Genomic DNA, 24923 nt, shown 5'->3' with positions numbered 1-24923 from the left:
TTTTGTACACTGTCTTCTTATATCACCTATTATTTTCTGATATTTGATGCAGAAATTTTAAACATTTTCTTGCCAGTTATGTTTGTATTTATAATTACAGTAGTGCTTTATTTTCCTATTACCTAGATTTAAGTGTCTCACTGACCTCTGTATTTAAGTGACCTAGATAATAAATTAACCATACAATGGTTTATTTGTCACTACAGATAACTGCACAAAAATTAAATATGGAGATTTTTTTACTAGATTCACTATATAAATAAATTCATGCAATCAAGAATAAAATACGAGTAAGAATACTAAGATATTTATTATTTTGTTTAACATTCACAAAAGTCTGCACCACAGCCTTCATATACACAAGAAGTATATTTTTTTTTACTAGATCTTTGATATACGTTAAGTATTTTTTTCTTAATATCATGAATGTTGGAAAAACTTAAAAGCCTTTATTCTCCCGTTGACTATGGCATACCAGTAATGAATTTATACTCATATTGCATAAAATGCATTTATTGAAACTATTTTTTGTTCCTTTTTATCAGTTTTTTTAATGTTATAATTGAACTAAAAGATAGTTTTACAGACCCAGCTATTAACTTAAATTGGATGAAATCCAAGAATGGTGATATCACAGAGTATCATGCATGTCTTTAAAATGAAACAAATGTTAATCTGGCCAGTGTATTCAGTGCGACTGAACTAAAACTTAAGTTTTTCCTCACTTTTTATTAATGAGAAAGGGTTTTAAGCTTGACTAAATATTCTCAAACCTTCTTTGCATTGGAACTTAGTGTCATCATCCGCATCTCAGAAGTTTTGCATGTTAGCTGGTTTCTCAAAAATTACTAGGCCAAATGCTTTCAAATTTCACTCATGTATTTGGCATCTTGAGTTTACCTCACAAGACAAGTTACATAACTCTAGCTTTGATTTTGTCAAAATTATGGTAACTCAAGTCTTGATTTTTTTACAATTATGCTCCCTTTTCACGTAGGATGTCAGGTTAAAGTTTTTCATTTAAGCGGGTTTGTCAAGAACTACTAGGCCAAATGCTTTCAAACTTTACACATGACTTTGGCATCATAAGATGACCTGCTTGGCAAGTTACATAACTCTAGCTTTGATTTTGTCAAAATTATAGTAAGCATGTTTCTCAGGAATTACTTGACCAAATGTTTTCTGATTCTATATACGTCTGTGGCATCGTGGGATGAACTCGCATGGCAATTTTCTTAACACTGACTTCCATTTTGGCACAGTCATGTCTCTTTTTCAACTGGAAAGTTTTGCTTAAGAATTAACAAGTAAGCTTTTATTTTGTTGAAGAGCTTCAAATAGCCAAGGGCACTGTTATTAAACATTTTACCCTGATGTTAACAAGAGCACCAGAATGCGGAGCAATATATGCCCGAAGGTATGACTTTTGATCCCAAAGTGTGACCTTGACCTTGAAGCAAGCCATCCGAAACATGCGCTCTGCACGTCTTCTTGATGTGGTGAACTTTTTTGCCAAGTTCCTTTAGAATCCTTCAAGCAGTTCAAGAGTTACTGAGCGGACAGGAAACAAAGTCATATGACTTTTGGCCCCAAGTGTGACCTTGACCTTGAAGTGAGCCATCCAAAACATGCGCTCTGCATGTCATCTTGATGTGGTGAACATTTGTGTCAAGTTTTTTTGAAATACTTCAAGGGGTTCAAGAGTTACAGAGCAAACACGAAATTGCTGATGGACAGATGGACGGACGGACACCTGCGTCATAACTTAATAAGTCCTTTCGGGTGTATGAAAAACAGAGTGAAGACCATGAATTATCAAAATGAAGAAGTTATAAACTGGAGAAAAAGAAAGAAATTTGAGCTGTTGAAATTGGTAGATAAAGTGTACTTCGTTTCTCTGTTAATGCTTTGTATAATACATGTAATGTGTGTAAAAACTTAGTTTTACCTAGTAAATTGATTTTCAGCCCCTACATGATTAAAAGGGGATTAAACAAATGAGATAATTCTTAAGAATGATGATCAGTGGTTGCATGAACATACAAAAATCTGTTACTAATGGAGCCAGCAAGTGATATGATTATGTAAGTTTCTAGGCATAAAGAACTTCACTGCCTTTCTGTATATATATGTATTAAGACTTTCTGCTGTAAGCTACAGTAATCCAGGGAGAGAAACAGAGTATTAGTGAGAGACTGACATTCCCACGAAAAACACTAGGGGGTAGGGTGTTATAGCCAACTTCTGAAGCAACAAGTAAATTGGATGAGATATAAAAACCAAGAATTTCCATGTAATAATATCAAAAACATGTGTTAATAGATAATAAATACAAATTACGAAGTTGTTACACATTCGTTTGGATGTATGATTATGTTGGTTAAGAAAAAATGAGTACGATATACAGTTTAATCATTAAAGTTAATCAAGTTTAGAATTTGGGTGGATTCCTACCTAACTCCACATAACAATATAAAAATGCAAATAATAATGTTAATTTGAAAGCGAAAGATCCAGTTACCAGAATTTGTACGAGTTGTCACCGTATCCTTTGAAATATAAATTATTATCATTTTGTCACGAAATTACACTAAACATAGCAGAGATTCTACTTAAGTAGATATTTGTACCTCATTTCTAGTTTTTATAGAGATTATATTTGTGCCTGAGAGAGTTGAAAATGGATCCAGATTGACACAATCCTGTTTATTGTTACCAAAAATAATCACAAATAGAGTAAACAATACCTTGTAGGTGTGTTTCTTGATTTATACTTTGGTCTGAGTCTCTGAGATATTTCACAGCCAAAGTTGGTTGGATTTTGATTTTCAGACAATTTTTTCTTGTATCTCTCTTATTTGATGACAATCTTGAGCAAAGTCTTGTTCTAGCTCATTGTGTTCAATGCAATGTAGTTTGGATTTATGAACTCTTAATTTGAAGGGTTACTTCCCCTTTAACCCCATTTTCTTCAAGAAACACTGATTATACTTACAACGGCTGATGTCATAGACATCTGATAAAAATATCAGTAGAAAGCATATTTTCCTTCTATTATATTAAATACAAAACAACTTTAAAGTGAAAGAGTTTACTCTATCTTTGATGTGAATGCCAGTGCTACAAAATGAAGTGAAGATTTTTATACTGTAATTTGGTTTTGATTCACACATTGTGAATTTAGAGAGAAACAGATAATAAATATGATCACAGGTTAAAATTCTAAATATTTTTGAAAAACAAGTTGGGGATTTATTATTAAACAGAATGCATTAAATTTTTCTTTAATGCATTGCTATATTTTCAGTAAAAAATAAAATGAAATAAAATGTATTTGAAAGGGAAAATGGACAAGGAAATGAGGCATTCAATCATAATAAATTCTTCTCAGGAAAAAAATATGCAGTAATCCCTTAGTTTGAACATCTACTAAGGTTTGGTAAATTGAGCTTGAAAATATGTTAAAATCATCACAGCAGTTTTGACACATGCCTTCTAGTTTAAAGACTAGTATTGAAAACTACTCAGTATCCTGCTAGATGAGCATTCCATATGTTTTGTAGGGTGTATTTGAAAATAATGGCAAGTTTTGCAGACATGCTAACTCTAAATGCTTCCAGAACTTATAGTAAGACTTAGAGGCTGTCAGTATGATATCTTTTCATGTTTTATTATTCTTTTGAATCATTAATATTTGTGGGCGTTAAATCTTTGCAGATTTTATGGTAGCTTCACTCTAGTCCACACAATTAAATCCAAGCAAACAATAGTAGCATCAATTCACAAAATTCAATCCCGGTAAACAATAGAAGCATCAATCCACTAAATTCAATCCCAGTAAACAATAGAAGCATCAATCCACTAAATTCAATCCCAGTAAACAATAGAAGCATCAATCCACTAAATTCAATCCCAGTAAAGAATAGAAGCATCAATCCACTAAATTCAATCCCGGTAAACAATAGAAGCATCAATCCACTAAATTCAATCCCGGTAAAGAATAGAAGCATCAATCCACTAAATTCAATCCCGGTAAAGAATAGAAGCATCAATCCACTAAATTCAATCCCGGTAAACAATAGAAGCATCAATCCACTAAATTCAATCCCGGTAAACAATAGAAGCATCAATCCACTAGATTCAATCCCAGTAAACAATAGAAGCATCAATTCACAAAATTCAATCCCAGTAATTAATAGAAGCATCAATCCACTAAATTCAGTCCCAGTAAACAATAGAAGCATCAATCCACTAAATTCAATCCCGGTAAACAATAGAAGCATCAATCCACTAAATTCAGTCCCGGTAAACAATAGAAGCATCAATCCACTAAATTCAATCCCAGTAAACAATAGAAGCATCAATCCACTAAATTCAATCCCAAATTAAATCTCAGCAAACAATAGTAGCATCAATCCACAAAACTAAATCTACAAATACAATTCCGATTACTTGACATTCAAAAATTGAAATCCACCAGTTTATATCCCCATGAAATAACCCTTTTAACCAAAACCATGAAATTTCATGCCCATGAAATTAAATAGTTTGAGAGTAATTTTTATACCCCTAGTGTGAGTATAAACTATAGCTGATCAAACTTGGGAAATCACATGATGTAATTAATCATGATGGTGCAGAATGAATAGAAAAAAAACTTCTACAGAAGGTGGAAGGACATGAGGTGTGGTCTGCTATAAATGGAGGTCTTATGTCCACGTTCAACTTGATCTATCATTCAATGTGGTTTTAGATGCCTTGTTTTGTTTTGGAACAAAAGTTAACGAAAAATCAAACTGAAAATAAACAAAATCTTGAAGTATAGTTCTGACTTGGTTACCGACAAACATTCAGTATAACACAGAAATATACCCTTATATGGATATTTCTCCATAAATTGCCAAATTATAAAGTTTTCAAACAAAGGTGTATGTTTACCTTATCAGTCCCGCTGACATTATATTGTACCCTTATCAAAAGTTGAAGAATGCTTATAAAATTAGTTTATCAGGTCCTTGACAATCACTAGGTTGTGCAGACATTCAGCAAGTAGACTGGGGAATAGATAAATCTAGAGTACCCTTGAACAGAACATTTTAACTTTACCCATTACTAGTACGATTTAAGAATCACTGGATGGTATATGATTGATATAAATTTGAAAATGACTGTATGATACAGGAGTCACATTAGATATTCAACATCTTTTAAATCTTCATATGAGCCGTGCCACGAGAAAACCAACATAGTGGGTTTGCGACCAGCATGGATCCAGACTGTTCACTAACAGTTTCTCTAATTGCAGTAGACTTTGAAAGCGAACAGCATGGATCCTGACCAGCCACTATGTTGGTTTTCTCATGGCGCGGCTCATATATAGAAAATAGTATATACACCTATACATGTTCCCAAAATAAATATGAAAATCACTGTATGAGTTGAAGGTCAAGAGTGATGTCCCTGGTTTTAGTTCAAACAAAGAAGATGAAGCATGCTGGGAAGACTGGATATAGTGAAGTAGAAAAGTGTAACCAGTATAAATAATCAGTGATTAAAAATTTTCCTAGTTCATTTTTTATGATAATGACTCCCCGAATTATGGGAGATGTATTGTCAATCTTGGAATCACAAAATCTTGCCATTGCATCTTTTAATAAACAACTCTGGCCAGATTTTGAAATGCTTAGATTATATACTTCTTTGGAGTTAGATCTTAGAATTTCTTACTAACATTTGTATAGAATTACTTCTCCTAAACTATTGGTGGGATTAGGTCGAAAGTTCATAGGGATTGATCAATACTGAGCCTAGATACAATATATTTTACAAATTTTTGTATTATTTAGATGATTTTTCAGTAATTATGTCCCTTTGATTTTTATACATTAAGGCTGCATAATAAGAGATTTGTGTCAGAGCTTCCGGTACATTCTGTTCCTTTGAAAGACAGTGACCCTATCATGCATAGGGAGACATGTATGCATTTTCTTTCAAAAACAACGTTCTTGTTACGATGTGCATTTCTTTTCAGTATTAAGTATTTCCGCAATATTGTAAGTACTTGGTAACATTTCAAGTATCGGTACACCGGTTGTAAGTACTATACTTTATAAGGTCCAAGGTCAAAGGCGGCGGAGAACAAAAGCATTTTCTAATGTGAAACCTTTTTGACACGGTGAAGAATGTTTTAATGGTTATCTATTGAAGTGCTTATTGCTTAAGTATATAACTATGACTTTATCTCAACATGTCAATACCCATTGTAGCTTGAGAGATATTTGTAGTTTTGTAGCTTGAAACAAGAAGCAAATGAAATTTTCAGTATGTAGTGAAAATGTATACGCATGTACATAATTTGTGTATATTGATACACTTAACATCGGAAACTGTAGCAAACTCTTAATGACATAGTCAAGTTCCGTGTGGCCATACTCACAGTCTCCTTATACATTTTAACAATAGTCTCACATGTCTTCAAAATGTTTTCACATTTTTTTGCATTTGATCTTTTTATTCAAATGATTTTCAGAAAATGATCTTACTATCTTATTGATTTTTTGGGGAGAAAAATAACCAGTTCTTCGACTCTTCAGTAATTTAATTTTCAGAAAATCATATGGAATATAAAACTAAAGAGAAATGAATGGTGTACATGGTTGAAGCTAGTGTAGATTCTAACTCCATACACATTGGTAACTGTACTAGTAGAGCCCAATGTCCTGTACTATCCCCCATCTCCCATACATATCTTTAACTGTACCTGCAGAAAGCAGTGTCCTGTACTAGCCCCCATATATATCAGTAAATATATTATAATGTAATGCAGAGCACAGTGTCATGTACTATATATATATAGCCCCCATACATATCGGTAGCACAGTGTCCTGTACTATCCCCAATACATATCAGTTACTGTAGCTGCAAAGCCCAGTGTCCTGTATCAGCTCTCATACATTTTGGTAACTCTACCTGCAGAGCATAGTGCCCTGTACTAGCCCTCATACATATCAGTAACTGTAGCTGCAAAGCCCTGCAGTGTCCTGCACTAGCCCCCATACATACCGGTTACTCTGCCTGCAGAGCACAGTGTCCTGTACTAGCCCCCATACATATCAGTAATCTTCTTAAGTTCATTTTGAAATTATCAGTGCTGCAGCTCAGTGATTATTAAGGATGTCTTTTTAGTCTTTTATCTAAGTGCTGTAATGCTATATAATAACATTTTCTCATTTTGTGGCAGATAATTAGAGAGAGATCAATTTATGATATTATTAATGATCTTCTATTTAGGTTTTATATAGCAATTCTATCACCAGTTCTCTGTTTTATTACTCCTTTGAAAGGTCTGCCTGTAAATGGAAAAGTATATTACCATATTTGGTCAAAGAAACACAAATTATCAGGTTAGAAAACGGAGAAGGGGAATTTGACTACCAGTCTAAGAATGCAACTTTGCCATTGGTCAGTTACAAAATTGGGATCTAAAACAACCAATCAGATGCTAGAAAGTTTTAGACTGGTTTTCATACAATGGCTACATAGAGTTTCTGAAATTTATTTACCAAGACAATAATTTATTGATAGATGCATTTTATATGACATAGACTACATCATAATCCCAATTGTATTAAACTGTATTGTGCATTACTCAGATTTTATTTAACATTGCCATAATTGTGAATGTTTTGTTACATTATAAATAAATCTCCTGTAATAATATCATGTATTAAAGGTATCATATCTTTAGTTGCAATGAAGTATAACTGAACATGAGACACAGAGTTTCAATTAGACAGCGCATTTAAAACTCAGGAGATATGGCAGCCTAATTCGATTGTTATAGGAATTGGTTGACATTGTAACTAAAGAAGTGCATGTTTTGACATAGTTGGTTTACATGGGTTTGAAACTGCCCCAAGATGCAGTGAGACCAGTGTTTGCTTGTTCCTGGTCTTGACCGGTACAGGAACCAGTTACTTGTATTAGTGGATGTCATTGGCTGATTGCCAGTTTCAGCATTCAACAACATTCATATCAATGTTCCGGCAGTGTTTAATAGAGGATATATGGTGTGCCTGATACAGGTATTTATATTGATTTTGAAGTCAATCAAGCTGGCTGATACCAATCACTTCCATTATCTCTATTGGGCTGTAATCCCATGACAGTGTTTGTTGGTTGCCTTGGAAACAAAAAGCTTCCCTAGAGACAAGACATTCTTTGAGTGCCTCAGTGTGAAATATGTTCTCTAGTTGTTTCACTATTTTGAAATGATTAATGAATGAAAATAACACAATGACTATGCATTTTTATAGTTTCCAATTGTTCTGTCCCAAATACACTATTAAATACTACTGTTTCATAGTTGCCATGGATATGATATCATCATTTTGTATATAGGCATATTATAAATCATCGAAGTCCATTACAATATGAAAACGAACCATCAACAGTTTATGTCTGAAGCCAGATTTTTGGCAGAAACATTCAGCTCACAGTTTTCTGTAGGAAGAGTAAGAGAAAGGTGATTTGCCTTTAAATGTCACTCAGTTTTTTCTTTAATTATTTATAGTTTTTTGGGATCATAAACTCCATTCTGAGTTAATTTATGAAAGAAATTATCTTAAGCCGGTTCTAGGGTGTGCTTGATATATTGCTTTTTCCATTGGTTCATATGGGTGTGGTAGTGTAAAGCAATGCTATACCTTACAATGTGTATTTAGACATACATTACCATACCATTACCTTGCATTCATGATTGATATTACTTGTTCTGGCAAGTCCTTGCCAAGTATTGACTTCTGCAGAAATCCCTCTGTGTTAATATTCATTGCTACTTTAAATCTGATGAAAGTTACTCTGATCATAAAATTATATATCTATCTGTAAGTTTTATTCCAATGTACCCGATGAAATTTTATCTATTGTGAAGGTGATTTACGCTGTATGAGTGACATCTTTAGTGTTTTGATCAAACATTGTTCCTTCTCTGTAAGGACTGGTCAATATTTGCTTTGTCCTGTTAGAAGCGGACCATAGCATTAAGTAAATTATTTTACGCCAATAAAACGATCTACAGAACGTTATGGACAATACGAGTCATGTTGTTCTGGCTTGGCCGAGGGAAATGTAAACAAGAATTGGTATCAATGAATTTGGTTGTTAAGTGATTTTATAAATGTTTAGTATTGATACGAACAATTTAATGGTTCAAAGTAATTCATTTTTATACATTTATATAAAGTCGAGTAACTACAATGGGACCATTATCTGTTGAAATAGGAAATATTGACACGCAAACAAATGAAAAACATTCAAATTTAATATTTGCTCATTCTAAAAAGAAAAATACCCCTCTTTATATAGACACTGATTGTATTAGGTTAGATGCGAAAAAATAACAGATAAAATTTATGATCTCAACAAAATGGACTATTTACATAATCTTTCTGACAGGCTGTTTGGCTTTTCCCTTCCATCACAGGACCTTCCTGTATTTGAAGAATTACATTTTGTTGTATTGCTATATCCCTATGGTCTTCACTGTTCGCTATTCAGTCAGTAAATTTTCAGTGAACACCCCTTCGAATAATCAATAGTACTGCCCAAATTGAATGATGAACCAGTCCATTTTAGAAATTTAGCAGGGTAAATGTTCAGCATTTGCTGATGCAGTGGCTGAGTCAGAGAACCATCATTGTTTTGTCATTTCTTAATTTTGAAACTTTTAAAGGTAGATATTCTATAAAGGTTCTTTTGATGTAATGCAATTGATAGATATTTACTTATTATTTTCAAATTCGTTACTTAATACAAAAAAATGTATACATTTATTTATTTACTCCCTTATTTTCGTTTGATCCATAAAGAGAGAGGACTATAATGGAATACATATGTTTCTTACCTAACTGAAAACTAGCAACAAAATTCCAAGTAAATGTTATGCCATCCCTTACAGAAATAATGGTAACTGAATAATATCTGCATTAGGTATTCGATTTTTTTGTAAAGTTACTTCCCTTTATTCCTGATTTATAACTAAAAGTTTAGCTTATACTAATTTATTTTAGGTCGATTGTGAAACAAGCTCTACAACTTATATTAATCACTCTCGACACCTCATTCCTGATGAAATCTGTCGCCACGAGGGTATGAGAAAAGTGGCCAGTTTCCCTTTTAATGCTGAGCACGAAGCAAGGGAGCTACTGGTACCATTTTTCATCAAACCCACGACCTCCCGCACTCGAAGCAGACACTCTACCACTAGGCTATCGAGGCCTATTAAAAGTTTAACCAGTCTGTGGACCCAGGTACTGAAATGTAAATTTTCTTCATATGACAATGTCATTGAACCTAATGTAAATAAATAAACCCAAAGGAGGCAGTGTTTGGGGAGAAAAGTTGACATCATTTTTGAATATTAATTTGATAGACTGCACGTCAGACATGTTAAATAGGCAATGTGCAACATTTTAATGAGAAGTTTATGCATAAATTATGTAATGTCAAGAAAGCCTACATGATAAATTTCTCTCCTTTTGATATAGGTAAAAGAACTACAGTACCATAGATAGTTTAGTTCTCGTGTGAACTGATTAATATTATAGTAAGTTATTCCAAAGCAGGTGTTTTTCAGACTTATTCCAAGAGAAAAAAAGTGAAAAAGAATTAAAATTTAATTGAATTGCGGCACAAAAATTAAAAGCAAAAGCTACCATTCAACAGCTGCGTCCTTTATCTACTTCATTCAAAGTTTTCAAGCCATAAAAAGAAAGGTTAATATATCTCTTATACCAATTTTCTGTTGATATATATTTTTACTTTTGAAGTGGATTTTAAAAATTTTAATAGCACTTATATTTAAGGGCCGAGTTTAAACGCAGGCAAATACATTTGTTTGATATTGAAGTTTCGGTACATAAAATGCAAAATATATAGGTTGTTCAACAGCTTCTGCTCCAGGGTACAATAAATTTTTGATAGGTTGATAGATATTTACTGAACACTTACTTTTTGAATGATGAGCAACACACAGGGAATGTTTAAGTGGGCTTTTAAGGCCAACAAAAGAACCTTTTGTTGTTCAGTCTATGTGCACTCGCACAGCTGAGACAGATTTGTCTAAAATCTTTGTAAATTTACTGGAGAGCATAATAAATTATAATTATAGACATATTATATTGCATCTTAAATGGGCTAATTCAGGCTTTTGTTTTCAAAGGTAATGTTCATAAACCTCCCGATTTTTTAACTATTGCTGGAAGTATAAACAAGAATATTTTTATTAACTCATATTTTCTTGTAAGAACATTCAATAGCAGGGATATTAAAAGATATTAAAGAGAATTTCAGCCATTTTATAAGATATTGTATCACCTTACAGTAATACATGAAAGAAACATTATACAATATTGACCGACATTACTTTAAGCATACAAATATATTTAAAAATAGTTTATTTTGCTGAACAATATACATTTTACACAATATAAATAAAATAATATGTAATATTTACTTATGTTCTTAGTACCAGAGAATAATACTGATTATTACAACAGAGAAAAAAACAACAACAATTATCTAATCATAAGACTTGTAGTCCTTCAGTTTTGATAATTTTGTAAGATATTTTTTTCAGTTGTTTATTTTCTTACAATAAAAATGCTTATTCCTTCAAAAGGGCGTAAAGGCCTTACCTGTACATTTGCCAGAGGGACTGGGATGTATATAAGACAAAAACAATGAAAATTTTACCCAGAAAGCTAAATATATAGTCATACATTGAGATTGCTACACAAATTTAAACATACAAAAAAAAACAACAAGAGCTGTAAATTACAAGAACTCTAAATTTAAAAGGTATATTTTGAATGTGTATAACAAAAATATACAAAATTATAATGTACTGAATTTTGACACGTGCGTTGTGTTTTGAAATTAAGAATATGTTATCTCATACAAGTTTTAGATCTCAGCCTCTCAGATATACATTTACTATTGTAGTTTATTTTCAAAAAGAAGAGCTATAATTGTAATCACCCTTTCGTTGACATCGGCGTCCATATCTGCGTCACAAAAGTTTTGAATGTAAGCTGATTTCTGGATAACTACATGGCCAAATGCTTTCAAACTTCACACATGCCTCTCTGTCATTATTCGATGATCTCTCAGGACAAGATACATAACTCTAGCTTTTATTTTGTCAAAACATGCTCCTTTTCAACTTAGAATTTCAGGTTTAAGTTTTGCATGTAAGCAGGTGCCTCAGAAACAGCTATGCTTTCAAACCTCAAACATGTCTTTGGCATCATCAGATGATTCATGTGGCAAGTTACATAACTCTAGCATTTATTTTTTCAAAATTATGCCCCTTTTTAACATAGAAATTTTGTGACAGTTTTGCATGTAAGCATATTGTGTCTCAGGAATTTGTTGACCAAATATTTTCAGATTCACTGCACATCTTTGGTATAATATGGGATGATCTCACGTGGCATGTTTCATAACTGTGGCTACATTTTAACAAAATTATACCCCTTTTTCAATTTCGAAAATTTTGCTAAAACTTTTGTATGTAAGCTAGTATTAGGTGGAAGGGCTTCAAATAGTGGAGAGCACTGTCATTTAAGACAGTGAGCTCTTGTTTTTTTTCCTGCTTTATTTTTTAACGTTATGTTTAATACAGAAATTAAATTTAAGGGATGATAAATGGGGCTACCAGCAAAGCCTCAAATATATAAAACATCAATAGTTTGTAAGCGTAGGCATTTGGCTGATACATAGTACTTTGTACTTGCATATCTTAAGTATGTGCCTTTTTGATTTGGCCTATGTTATGATGTATAAAGTATATCACAAAGATATCAAATTAATCTGTAGACATAAGGACTGTACTATGCATATGAAATAAAACTGCATTTGTAACAGGCGTTATTACTCAATAAAATACAAGGACATGCAAAAAACACAGGTTATTCACTGCAGAAACATGCACTCAGGAAGATAATATTAAGATGCAGAGTCCAAAATATGAAACTTGTTTAGAAATGTTCATAAGAAATAAATTGATATGCCTTTTGTGCACTGTCTGTTGAAAAACTATTTGAGCCGCGCCATGAGAAAACCAACTTAGTGGGTTCGCGACCAGCATGGATCTAGACCAGCCTGCGCATCCGCGCAGTCTGGTCAGGATCCATGCTGTTTGCTAACGGTTTCTCTAATTGCAATAGGCTTTGAAAGTGAACAGCATGGATCCTGTCCAGACTGAGCGGATGCACAGGCTGGTCAGGATCCATGCTGGCCGCAAAGCCACTATTTTGGTTTTCTCATGGCACGGCTCATTTATAACAAAACCCAATACCAACACAACATGACATCTTTATACTGAATAAAATTTATTTTTCTTTCCATAAAGATAATTTTTCAAACTTCATAAGATCATTTTTCAGTTGAAATTATGTCAAGTTGAATTGAATGTATCAGATTTCGTGCTGGCTATCTTTTACATAGCTGTATTTGCTGAAGAGGTAAAGATTTAATTGGATATTCTAATTTCAAAATTAAATCCATGGTCTTAAAGTCTGAAAAGATTTGACATTTGAGTGACCAGTATGATTGATGTGCCCATATTTAGTTTGAAATTATCTTCTAGTTTCAATCGATTTTTTTCAAATGGAACTTCGAATATTACCTGCCTGATCGGCCGTAAAGATTTCGTCCTTTTGTCCATGATGTTTGCTTAACAGTGTTTGGGGAGATATTTGCCAAAGCTGTATGGAGGAATTACACGATATTTACATTGTCGCTATGATCACATGTTGACAGATAACGGAGAAAGGATGATATCAAAAGTATGTCTTGACCAGTCATGTTTCGGATGTGCCAATATTTAGTTGGACCTTTTTTCTTTGTTACTTTTATCATCTTTTAAGACTCGAAAGTTATCGTCAAAACTTTTGAAACATCATACTTTATCATTGTAACTGACTTTCAGCTGTACTTCAAATTAAAGAGTATCAGTTATAAATCATAAATTATGGAGATAATTTGAATAAAAAGTTTAAAGTTCGATAGTTTCTGTTTGATTACTTGGAAAGGTAACGTTAAAATGTCATGTGCCTCTCCTCTGGAACTAGAAATGTTTAAAAGAAAGAAAGGAGTGTTGAAGAATTAAAAGTATCAAAGGGATTATAATTGTAACATGACATTTCAAACAGAAAGACCTTTTGAAAGGATGGCTGGAAAAAAAAAATTGCATTCAAACTTTCTATCAATTGTTATGTGGATACAAAGGGAAATGGAACTCAGCTCTCTGAAGAACTCTGTAGAGAAACATTTGTAGAGTGTTGTACTGTACAACGTTTGAGAGAGGAAAGACATAACTTGAGCTTTAATTAACAGCTTCATTAATTTTCTTATTTTGGTTTTTGTTCTTTTAACTTTATGTCAAAGATATTGTTTATAATACCTATTGTCATTTAGTATTGATATGATTAAAACTTACTAATTGTAGGAATGGAACAATTTTTTGAGTCCTGGATAGAACAATGGAAAAACTGAACGTTCCAAAAATCTTTTGGTGTGTAACTTACAAAAGTGTAGATGTTCTTAAAACAATGAGTTGTTAAGGGCCTGTAGTTCCAAGAGTTATGGCCCATTTTTATTACGGACTGAGTAATAAGTACTATAATGGTATTTCTGTCCAACAGGCATGTTTCTGATGGAACTTGGTGTAGAGTTAACCTTTGTATAGTGTTAATTCTCGGGAAGACTATAATTTGTTGTACTGAGTTTTACTGAGGCCACTGCCCTTTGTAAGTTTATTTACGAAGAAATTTATTCACCAGGGAGGAAAATATCTGTCTTTGTAAGAGAGATGTTTGCTGGTCAGAGATGCCTTTAACAGAGGTTATTATAGTTAATGTACTGATAAACCTGTTGTAAACTTTTACGAGACATCACAATTCATGTTGAGTCTTGTCCCGATGGTATCGTTGACATAGTATTACTTAGTAGTAACTTGATTTGCATAGATTTCTTCAGAATTCCCCATAAATTTGTGTTTGGGATTAGCGAACCACTTCATTGTTTGTGTAAGTGATTAAATATCATTAAGATCAATTGTCCGGTTAAGTATAAGAGTTATATGTCTAGTGGCTCACAATCAATATTGCATAATATGTAAAATACCATTAGTTTCCAATATACTATACAACAACATTGACCACATGTAATGTGTCCATTCATAAAAACAGCCATAGGAAAGAAATTGTTTTCCTGTGTTTGTTAGAGATCGGATGAGTTTAGCGTTACTTCCTTGGTTACAATTATTTTTTTCAAGGTGCTGTCTCGATAAAGGAGTGTGAATTATTAACAAGATATGAAAATTTGTTCATTGATGATATTTAAGATAAAATTTATCATTGGTTAACAATTCAAAATCTATTGACAGTTTGATAATAAACTAGAATGACAGTTTTCGATTGAAATTGATACTGGAATTAATTGCGGCATATTTTCAAATATTGATTGAAAAGAGTTTTTAATAGATTTCAGACTGTAAAAGGTGTGGCATAGTGATTGCAAATATATTTCTTGTGATGGATATGTTTTATTCATTTTTATCTTTAAAATGATCTACAACCTATTTGAGGACATTAGCCAAGTGAAATACAGCTTTACTTTCAGATCATTTGATAGGTTGAAGCCAGATTACATTGCTGCTGTAAAGTAACCATTAATTGTATCATAGCTCGGTGTTTTTTCTTAACAAATTTGGTGCAGGTAAATCGTATACACTGAGCGCAGGGTGCGGTAACTAAAAGTGTGCAGGTATTAAATACCCGCACGCTAGTTACCGCACTGTTGGATAGGAAAGTATGCCAGCGTGTATGGACGTGTCTCTCACAGCGACAGCGACGTGTATTTAATTGATTTTCTGTGCTCGCATTGGTTTATTTTACCTGAGCTTTACACATTTACAAAGCAAGGATTTTGAGTACTCACTGAACTACTGTATTTGGCAATGTGGAACGCCTATTGAACTACCATATATGGATGGCTATGATACAAAACAGAAAGAACATTAAAACTCTCGGGTAAACGACTTATACTCGGGGGCTACGCCCCCTCGTACAAATCGTTTACCCTCGAGTTTCAATGCTCTTTCTATTACATCAAGCTACCAAAGTACAGTTAAAACTCGGTATCTCGATTTCCAAGGGACCAAGTATTATACCTCGAGATATCTGAAATTCAGGTGTTTTCAGGTCTTGAAATTGTCTCCGAGATAGCCAGAACTTTTATATTTGCGAGTTGAGATATGAAGTTTCAGCTGTATATAATTTTATTAGAAAGTTTGTTTTTCTAATTTCTTAGGCAATAAAGGGCGCAACATTTCGTATTTTTAAAAAAAATCACAAGTATTTTATAATATTTTTAATGTTGAACGTATTATTAATAAGTTTCATGAAATGTTGTATATTAAGTGTATTATAGAGGGTACATATGAGAATGTTCATAATGCTATCATAATTTGATTGATACTTTTTTCTAATATGAGACAGATCTGTATGCCCAAACTGTATATTTTTTTCAAAAGCAGGATATGGTAAAGTAAAACATGCTTTTCTCATTATAAGAACAGTCATCAAGTTCAGAGGTTAATTTTTTTAGTCAGAAAATATAATTTATTGCAAATTTTGATAACTGTATGTTGTAATTTGAAATACAAATGGACACTATGGAACTTTATTTCAAGTTCTGATTGGTGAAATTGGACTTTCATATAATTAATTATGATGTTTAGCGTTAATTCTTTAGGAACTATTTTTTTAAACGCAGGCATACAGTTATTCATTTATGATTGTACATTTGCCTATCCTTTGCTGCACATCATCAATTTACTGTAATTTGTTAACTTGGTTGGTAAATACATCTTTTTACAAACACGCTATTATAGAAACATGATTTCACACAAATTATGATTTTTTCAAAATTTAATTTAAAGTAAGGAGGGGAAAAAAAGGGGGTGTATCATTTTGTAGATGACTAGGCAAAAACTGTCCACACCTTAGGTTATGGGTTCAAACCACCTTGTTTCATCATGTGATGTCAGGCATCAGACTTTGCCTTTAAAAGCAGGAAAGAAACTATTAAATAATCTTTTAAAGATAGCAGTTACTGCAGTGTTGAAAATGTATCACTAATAAAAATAAATTACAATCCACCATAGGTATAGTTCAGTGTTTAGGTCAAATAAATGTTGTCATATTTTATTATGCATTCACAGTGCAGATCAGAGTCAACTAAGGTCTCTCAACCTCAAGTGACCTCACATGCTCCCCGGGCTGTCACCGCATCTACCTATCAATCTAGCAAGTGGTAAAATTACAGCCGCTTTTCTGCAAAACATATTATTTTCGGCTTTTTAACTAGAAGCCTTGAGAGCAATCAAGATTTGAAAGTTCTCCAGCTTTGAGTTAAGTATTTTTCCCATCAAAGCAAAAAAAAAAAAAAAAGGCGCATTATGACCAGTGTGGCGTGACGTTTAATATTTTACATATAGCTACAGGGACTATTGAGGTTTATGAAAGTGATGTATTGCTAAGTAATCGTGGAAATATTTCTAACTCATTCTTGTGGAACCTCAACGGCTGGATACATTTTGTTCAGTTTCAAACATTTACCAGCTTAGAATACTGTGTTCAGATGATTGAACGTAGCTTGAGGGGATATACACAATTATGATACATTTAATGTTTATTATTTATTCGGCTTGGGACTTATCAAATAGATTCTATATAGAGATTGCGAGACGGGGAATTGACTTTTCAGTTGACATGGTAGGATGTGATGCTTTTATCCAGCTTTCGCCGCAATAATTGATTCCGATGCATCTTTTGATAAATATAGCAAACCTAGCTGAGCGTAGAAAAACTGGATAAACTAGCTGAATAAGTTATGAGTTTTTGTAACATTTTGCTTTGACTACGATGTGTGAAAAGCCAAAATAGCAGTGCATGGGTAACTTAAGAGTATGTTAGCTTAGTGATCGTCTTAACATGGTTGAATTGAAGCGAGGGCGGCAAAAATTTGGAGTCAAGTTGAAATAGGATGTAGCCTGAGCAGTGTATTAATTGTTGACACGTCAACTTAGTAGATGGATACACAAATATTTGAGTGGTAACATAGATAAATTTAAACTGGCGTTGTTTGTTGGATAGTTAACTGTTATTGTATGTACTGAAGATAACAAAACTGTTTTGAAGATGTATGTAATTAAACTTAAGACTTTTTTTTAAATTTATTTTTTTAAGACCAAAAAGGAACTGTGAAAAAGGATTTTGGAAATGATTATGAATGCTCTTGATATTTTTAACCATATGGCGAAACTTAAGAAAGAACAATGTTTAAAAGAATGATTCATGAAACATAATGTTAAGATGTCTTACGTAGGCGGACAGTGAAATATGTTGTGTTAGGTACCTTTAGGTTATTAATTCAACACAACATTCGTTCATCATTAAGGAAAAAAGCAAACATCATTATATTCTATTGACAAGTTGCGAAATAACACGTCATGACATTCCATTTGGTTATTTTGGAACATTGTTACTGCCCCTGATTTCTGCTACACCTGCGTTGAGATTGTCGATTCAATACAGTAAGAGATGAGCACAGGTAACCGCGCTAAGTCGTCAAAATGGAGAGAAGTTAATATGGAGTCAGTCATGTAGCTACAAAAATTGTAATCATCGTGACTTCTGGTTGTTTCATTATACCACACTGATTTTGAAACGTCGGTTTAACTTGAAGGACTTGTAACGACGACTTTGAAATTGGGAGTAATTACACTGATAGTGCACTGGTTAAATAAGGTCATTGACAAAAATTTTATTGTAGGAAATGACTATGAACATTGGGGAGTCAAAACAGTTCAAGTGTTCCGCGAATTTAACAAACTCCTTAGTGATCGGCTGAAATATGTACTGTTTTCACGACAAGTGGCTTTTAAGTGAATTTATAGGAAGTATTAATAAAGAATTTTCACAAATTTTTAATCAATCATCAGTGAAAAAAGGAAGAATTTGTGCTTAATTTTATCATATTATTGTTCAAATTCTTACAATTAATTAAATTTCATGGATGTATAAATTAATTTTGTAAAAGCTTTTTGTTCTTTAAGGTGAAATTATAATCATGTTTTTGTTTTTTTTCTATCAATAATTTTAATTCAGTTTAACTAAAAAATTATTGTAAATGGTAATTTAAAAGTAAGGATTCTTTGCTATTGTTAGTTCATGATTTATTAAAATCTTACTGCATATAATTTCATTTAAATAATCAACTTTACTTTGCATGTGTTTGCATGAAAGCATGCCGCATTTTGCCCGTGCCCTTTTTCCTTTCTTTATTTGCATGCCTTTCATTACAAATACATGTATGTGAAGTCGGATCAGCCGTCTCGTTCATATGAAAATACTTGTCATTTGTATGTTAACGATTTTCATAACATTGAATTGATGTCATTTACATATGTGAAAGACTTTTACATACAGATGTTTTAACTTTAAAGTAGAAAAGCGACATATTTTCAGTTTGCTTTTTTTTATTGTAGGAAATTTTAAGGATGAAATTTTATTGAGATTAATGTTGAGGTATTTGAACTTTTCAGTATTTTTTTAAAACTATTTTTCTTCATATGATTTGAATTTCTAGATAAGGACATGTATCTGATTTTGTGTAGAAAACTGAATAATTTCAAATGTGTATTTTACCTGTTACTACTCGAGGAGTAAGCATTTAAGTTAGGAATTTTACTTGTGTAACTTAAAGCTTGAACTTAATTTTATGTTTTTATTCGCAGTTTAATTATTGACGCTTTGTATGTATTGCTGTTGTTTTACTTATGCACTGTGTGGCTTGATAGACATTATTAGCATAGACACCAACCTGCAAATGCGGCTCTGTCGATGTGACATATTTTGGCGGGAAAACATGTTTGGAGTATTTTTTCGGGGTTTGATGCCATCTTACTTGATAGCATTAGGCTGGGACGCCTGATCTAATACTGTCAGGTAAAGATGTCCACAGATCTCGTCCACTTCGAATACGGAAATTCAGCTTCCTAATTACGGATCGACAGACACTACCTTGGCACTGTATTCACTAGCTGTACCTGACGCATGTTTTTGTTTGTTGTTTAACTCTAATATTCACCAGTATCTAATATTAACAGACTTTAACTTCACCAAAAAAGGATAGACTGAGAGAATGAAAAACAAAATGAGGAGTTTTCAGGATTTTCAGAAGGAGACACAGGAAGGAGTTGAGGATTTCTCTTCATGGAGGCAAAAGAAATACATGGAACCTAAAGGATCAGGAAAAATTGAAACAAAGGAGTAAGAAAATGAACTGTTGGACAAAAGGAACTAATAATGTACAGGTAAGGGCAAAATGAAGATCAGAAAATTAATAGAACAGATGAAATTACATAAACATCTCGAAAGTGTTTTAATTTGCTTTTGGTTTGAGAACAAAGACAAAAAATAGAAAAAGAAAAGAAACAGTATAACATATTGTAGCTTTCCAAGTAATTCAGTGTTAAATCATCACTATGTGTCATTTGAAGGTACAACACCTAGTACTGGCGTTTTTCCCCCAGGAATGCCTCAAAAATGACTCAAAACATTAAAGCTGTTACCACAATGAAGTTCAAAGACAAGTCAATTAAACAACATTTCTTTCCATCCAATTTGAAATGGTAAATTGATATATTTTCTCATAAACAGTTAGAAATGACTAAATACAAAGGTAAACGTCATCATGGCACCATATGTGTCATGCGCAAAGTAGGTGCGGCATTCGATGGAAATGCGTCTGTGGCGTGCAAAACCCTACTTGATACTAACGGAATTGTTAGTCATTTTCCTGTATAATGCCCATAAATGGTTCATTTGGCATTTCAGCGCTTGTTTAATGCATAGATTCATTCTAATCTTATCTTTTTAATTAATTTATACATGATCATCGCGGCGCTGCCTCAAAGTGCGCCATCTCATCATACGATATCGATTATTGTCTGTAGATGGTTCAATTTTATAGTGATTTGAAAATACTTTCAGTGTATTGGTTACGGTAACCATTTGGGACTCTTGTTCTACATTTTTCAGAATTATGCATTAGGCCTCACCAAATTAAAAAGTTGTTCATCGGATTTGCCGCTCGTATATTTTCAGAAACACAAAAAAAATATTTTTTTTTGTTTTTGGCTTGCGCTCGCCCCATTGAAAAAAATCAATCCAAAATTTTTTGGTGCGCTACTTTTTACGGACGTAAAAGTGTATAAAGTCCCAGATTGTTCTCAAATGGATTTTAATCAAAATAAATACATACTACGCACACATCGTCTATAATAAATCATTTATATTTAGTTGCATTAAAGTTATTTCCCCTTTATGCAGTTACGCCATTTTCTTCAAATGTTTACCAAATTACATCTACAAAAAATCGATTTATTTCATTGAAACTGGATGAAGAAAAACATACTAATTTGTTTGATAACATCAATCTACATTATTTTGGTAAGGGTAAATACTTATTGATGCATGTCACTTATCTGTTTTCTGTTTTTTTCCTGTCCAAATGATCAGCATTTGCATACAGTACGAAAGTTGGTGGGGTAAGGAATTTACATTACGAGTTGTTTTCAACTTTTCAGGACAGTTTTGATTTTCAAATTTTCCGATCATTTAGTAGACTAATGTAAATGCACGTTAATCTCCATTTCAGACTTTAATTGAGACTTTGTTTCAACAAATTTAATATGTTATGAAAGTTCAAAGTTAGAAAAAAGAGCTGTACATAAGACATCATACTCGACTTTTCTAAATCAGAGCTTTGCCAGTAAAAGGGGCATAATAGTCAGAAGCTATTAAAGTACAGAGCTATTGGTCATTATATAAAACTTAATTAAAAATATTCTATGTTAAAAAGGGGCATAACTCTGTCTAGATTCAGACTTAAGAGTATTGTTTCTCCTGGTGTAGACTTTGACAGTAAATAACTGTTCTAAGTTTCAAATCAGAAGCTTTAATAGATCTAGCAACACTCACATAGATATTTGATGTATCAAAAACTTAGTAAAGTCAGCTAAGAATGCTACATTTTCATAGCAGTAAATATTCGATTCGATATTTGATTACAGTGTACTGTATGACAATGTTATTACCTTTTTTCATGAGTTCGCGTTGTTGTGCGTCTGCGGGTTAGATTTTCTCAATCCCTGGGGCTTACTTTTTAATTTAAAAGGGCTGTACATTCTATTTTAAGGTTTTTATTAGTCAGTCGAGAGCCAAATGAAGACAAATATATTTCTTCGCTCTTCGCTCGCTCCTGATTTTCTCAAAAACCCAAAAAAATATTTAAATTATTTTTTCGCTCGCCGCCTAAAATTTTTCAGAAAAAAATCCGATGAACAACTTATCAATTTGGTGTGGCCTTACCTTTTATCATTCAATGTTGATTGTTGTTGACTACCATGGTTACAGTAAATATTTCCCTCTCACATAGTTCTTTGAACTGTCTGTTTTTGGAATGTTGATTGTTGGTAACAGGAAGTGGTTTTTTATTACAATACTTGATAAAACGTGATTAGTCTCAGTTCTTCAGGCCATACAGTTACAGTGTAACCTTTACCCTGCTAATTTACTAAAAATGGACTGGTCCATCATTCAGTTTCGGCAGTACCATTTATTATTCAAAGGGGTGTTCACTATATTTACTGACGGAATAGCAAACAGTGCAGACCGAGTGCACTGGTCGCAAAGGCAGAATCACTTGCCGCCAGCAGGCTAAAGGTTAATACAACGGATATGTCCATAAAAATGATCATGCAATGTAACAACAGTATTGTATTTTTGAGGAATTCTTATATTTTGAACCCATAGGGTGTATTCTTTTTTAAATTGAATATACATGTATGAAGATTTTTTTTTTAAATTAAGGTTTAACAGAATTGATAACCTATTTATTTTGTTGGTGAGCGTCATAAGAGGGTGGTGATGGGTGGATGGTGTCTAACTCAGTATCGTGCAGTGAATTAATTGCGTTTAGATTGATATATTGAAATGAAACTTATCCTGTAGGTAGCTAATTGTTTGATTAAGGTTTGAATTACATATTAGGCTGGTGATGCCAAGCTTAGGGCACTTTGACTGAAAAATATAAAAATGTTTGTACTCAGTTACTCTAGTTCATATACCATGAATCAAATGAAACAACTATAGAAAGCTGATCTCGATAACAAGGTTGGATTCCATATGGGACATAATTAAGGTCAGGGCCATTATAACTGAAAATTTAAGAAAGGTGAAACAAAAAATAATTTTTGGTCAATAACTTTGAAATTTTGAAATGAAACTTGGCCTGTAGGTTATAGTAAGACAGGAATAAGTGAGGGGTTAAGGTAACTTGGGCTAAAAAAAGAAATAAACTCTGTGTTTGGTAAAAAAGACCATTCTTTGTTGATATAAGACTTTCTTCCACTACCCCACCGTCCACCGACTATGTCAACAATATTAAATGAATTTTCACATGTTCACATGTTTTTCTGTTACATGTTATTTATTAAATATATTTATCACTTGGTATGATGGTGTTACAGTATGTTTAAGAAAAAAGACAAAATGTTTGGTTTTGAAGTGCAATATTGACCGAGATATAAAATACTCATTTTGAGGTAAAGTTGAAACTCTACTCCAGGATTGCTTCCCAAGCATTCTGGATGTTCATGAATTATTCATTTCGATTTCTAACAGTTACACCATCAGAGCTACTAATCAAGGAAATTATATATTTTCTTTATTATTTATGTACGAATAAATTGTTTCCAATACAACAGCCAATTTGCTTACATGTATTAAGAAGGGTTTGTACAGCTTTTTTGATTTTGGAGTGTTTTGTACTGAATTACATTTTGTTAATAAAGAATGCTATGGTATGACACACAAGCAGGTCTTTTTCTGAAGTTCCATTGTGCATAATGAAGGATAATAAGCTGTCAGAGTTCTGGGCATAATTGATATCAGATAATGAAATATTGAATCTAATTTGCAGTACAAAGGGAGTTTTTTTCCCCCAAACCCTCTCTGTGACAGTTTGTGTTTTGTAGCACCTATACAAAGTCACAAACAGTTTATTAAGTCACTTGACTCTTTGATAAAGTCAATATTTATATATGTTATTTCAAAAAGAAAATTTAAACGGAAAGAGCATTAAAGAATACGCTTACATTGTTTATATATATCGTTGCTATAAGATGGAATATTTTTGTCTACTATGCAAACAACCTTTCTATAACCTTATTGTAGCCGCTGATCTCAAACTTAATATATAACACGTCTTTGCTTTTAATGACATGCGGTCTAGAGTTGTTCAGATTTTGTTTATAATGTCCTTAATAATATTGATATTTTCAAGTACATTTTTACGATTAGACGATAAGATGTATAAAATGGGCAACACGTGTAAGGGCAAGCTTTCTATGTCAGTTTTACATGTATTGTCCTGTTCGCAAATTTAATTTTATGGCGGTTATAAAATTGTAAAAACTTTGAATAATTGCATGTACAGGTATTTACTGTGACCCTGGCCATATTACCTCTTTGTAATTAGAAGTTTTACAAACATTTATACATTTAACTTACCTACTGCGGAAATTTACTATTTAATGATACACGTTAAATACTACAAACAATACAAAGAGAATTCCGTGTGAAAATTGAAAATTCAATGTTAAAAGTATTAAGTTTGTTTATGTTTAACTTGAAAGGTTTTACGTTTTGATATTCAAGGTTGTAAAACAACTTTGACTTTTTTCTGAACGAAATTAAGGGGTTTCTTAAAAGAACTTAAAACTACAA

General features: G+C 32.6%; 1 protein-coding gene across 5 annotated transcripts in view; it reads left to right on the top strand.

Annotated features, from left to right (window-relative positions):
* The window catches only part of LOC123526558 (probable beta-tubulin polyglutamylase), a 150032-nt gene that overhangs the window by 15432 nt on the left and 109677 nt on the right, over positions 1-24923 (top strand). Inside the window, exon 1 of one of the 5 annotated variants that reach the window (XM_045305771.2) lies at positions 16238-20446. The exons of the other annotated variants lie outside the window; for them this stretch is intronic. Coding sequence (XP_045161706.2) covers positions 20411-20446 — 36 coding nt within the window. The 5' untranslated portion in view covers positions 16238-20410. Of the gene's footprint in view, positions 1-16237; positions 20447-24923 lie in introns of those variants that run through there. 5 annotated transcript variants of the gene reach the window in all.

This window comes from Mercenaria mercenaria, chromosome 14, assembly GCF_021730395.1.
Source record: "Mercenaria mercenaria strain notata chromosome 14, MADL_Memer_1, whole genome shotgun sequence".
In the NCBI taxonomy this organism is placed as follows: Eukaryota; Metazoa; Mollusca; class Bivalvia; order Venerida; family Veneridae; genus Mercenaria; species Mercenaria mercenaria.
Note: the sequence above shows the minus strand (reverse complement) of the source record. Positions and strands in the feature narration are given on the sequence as shown.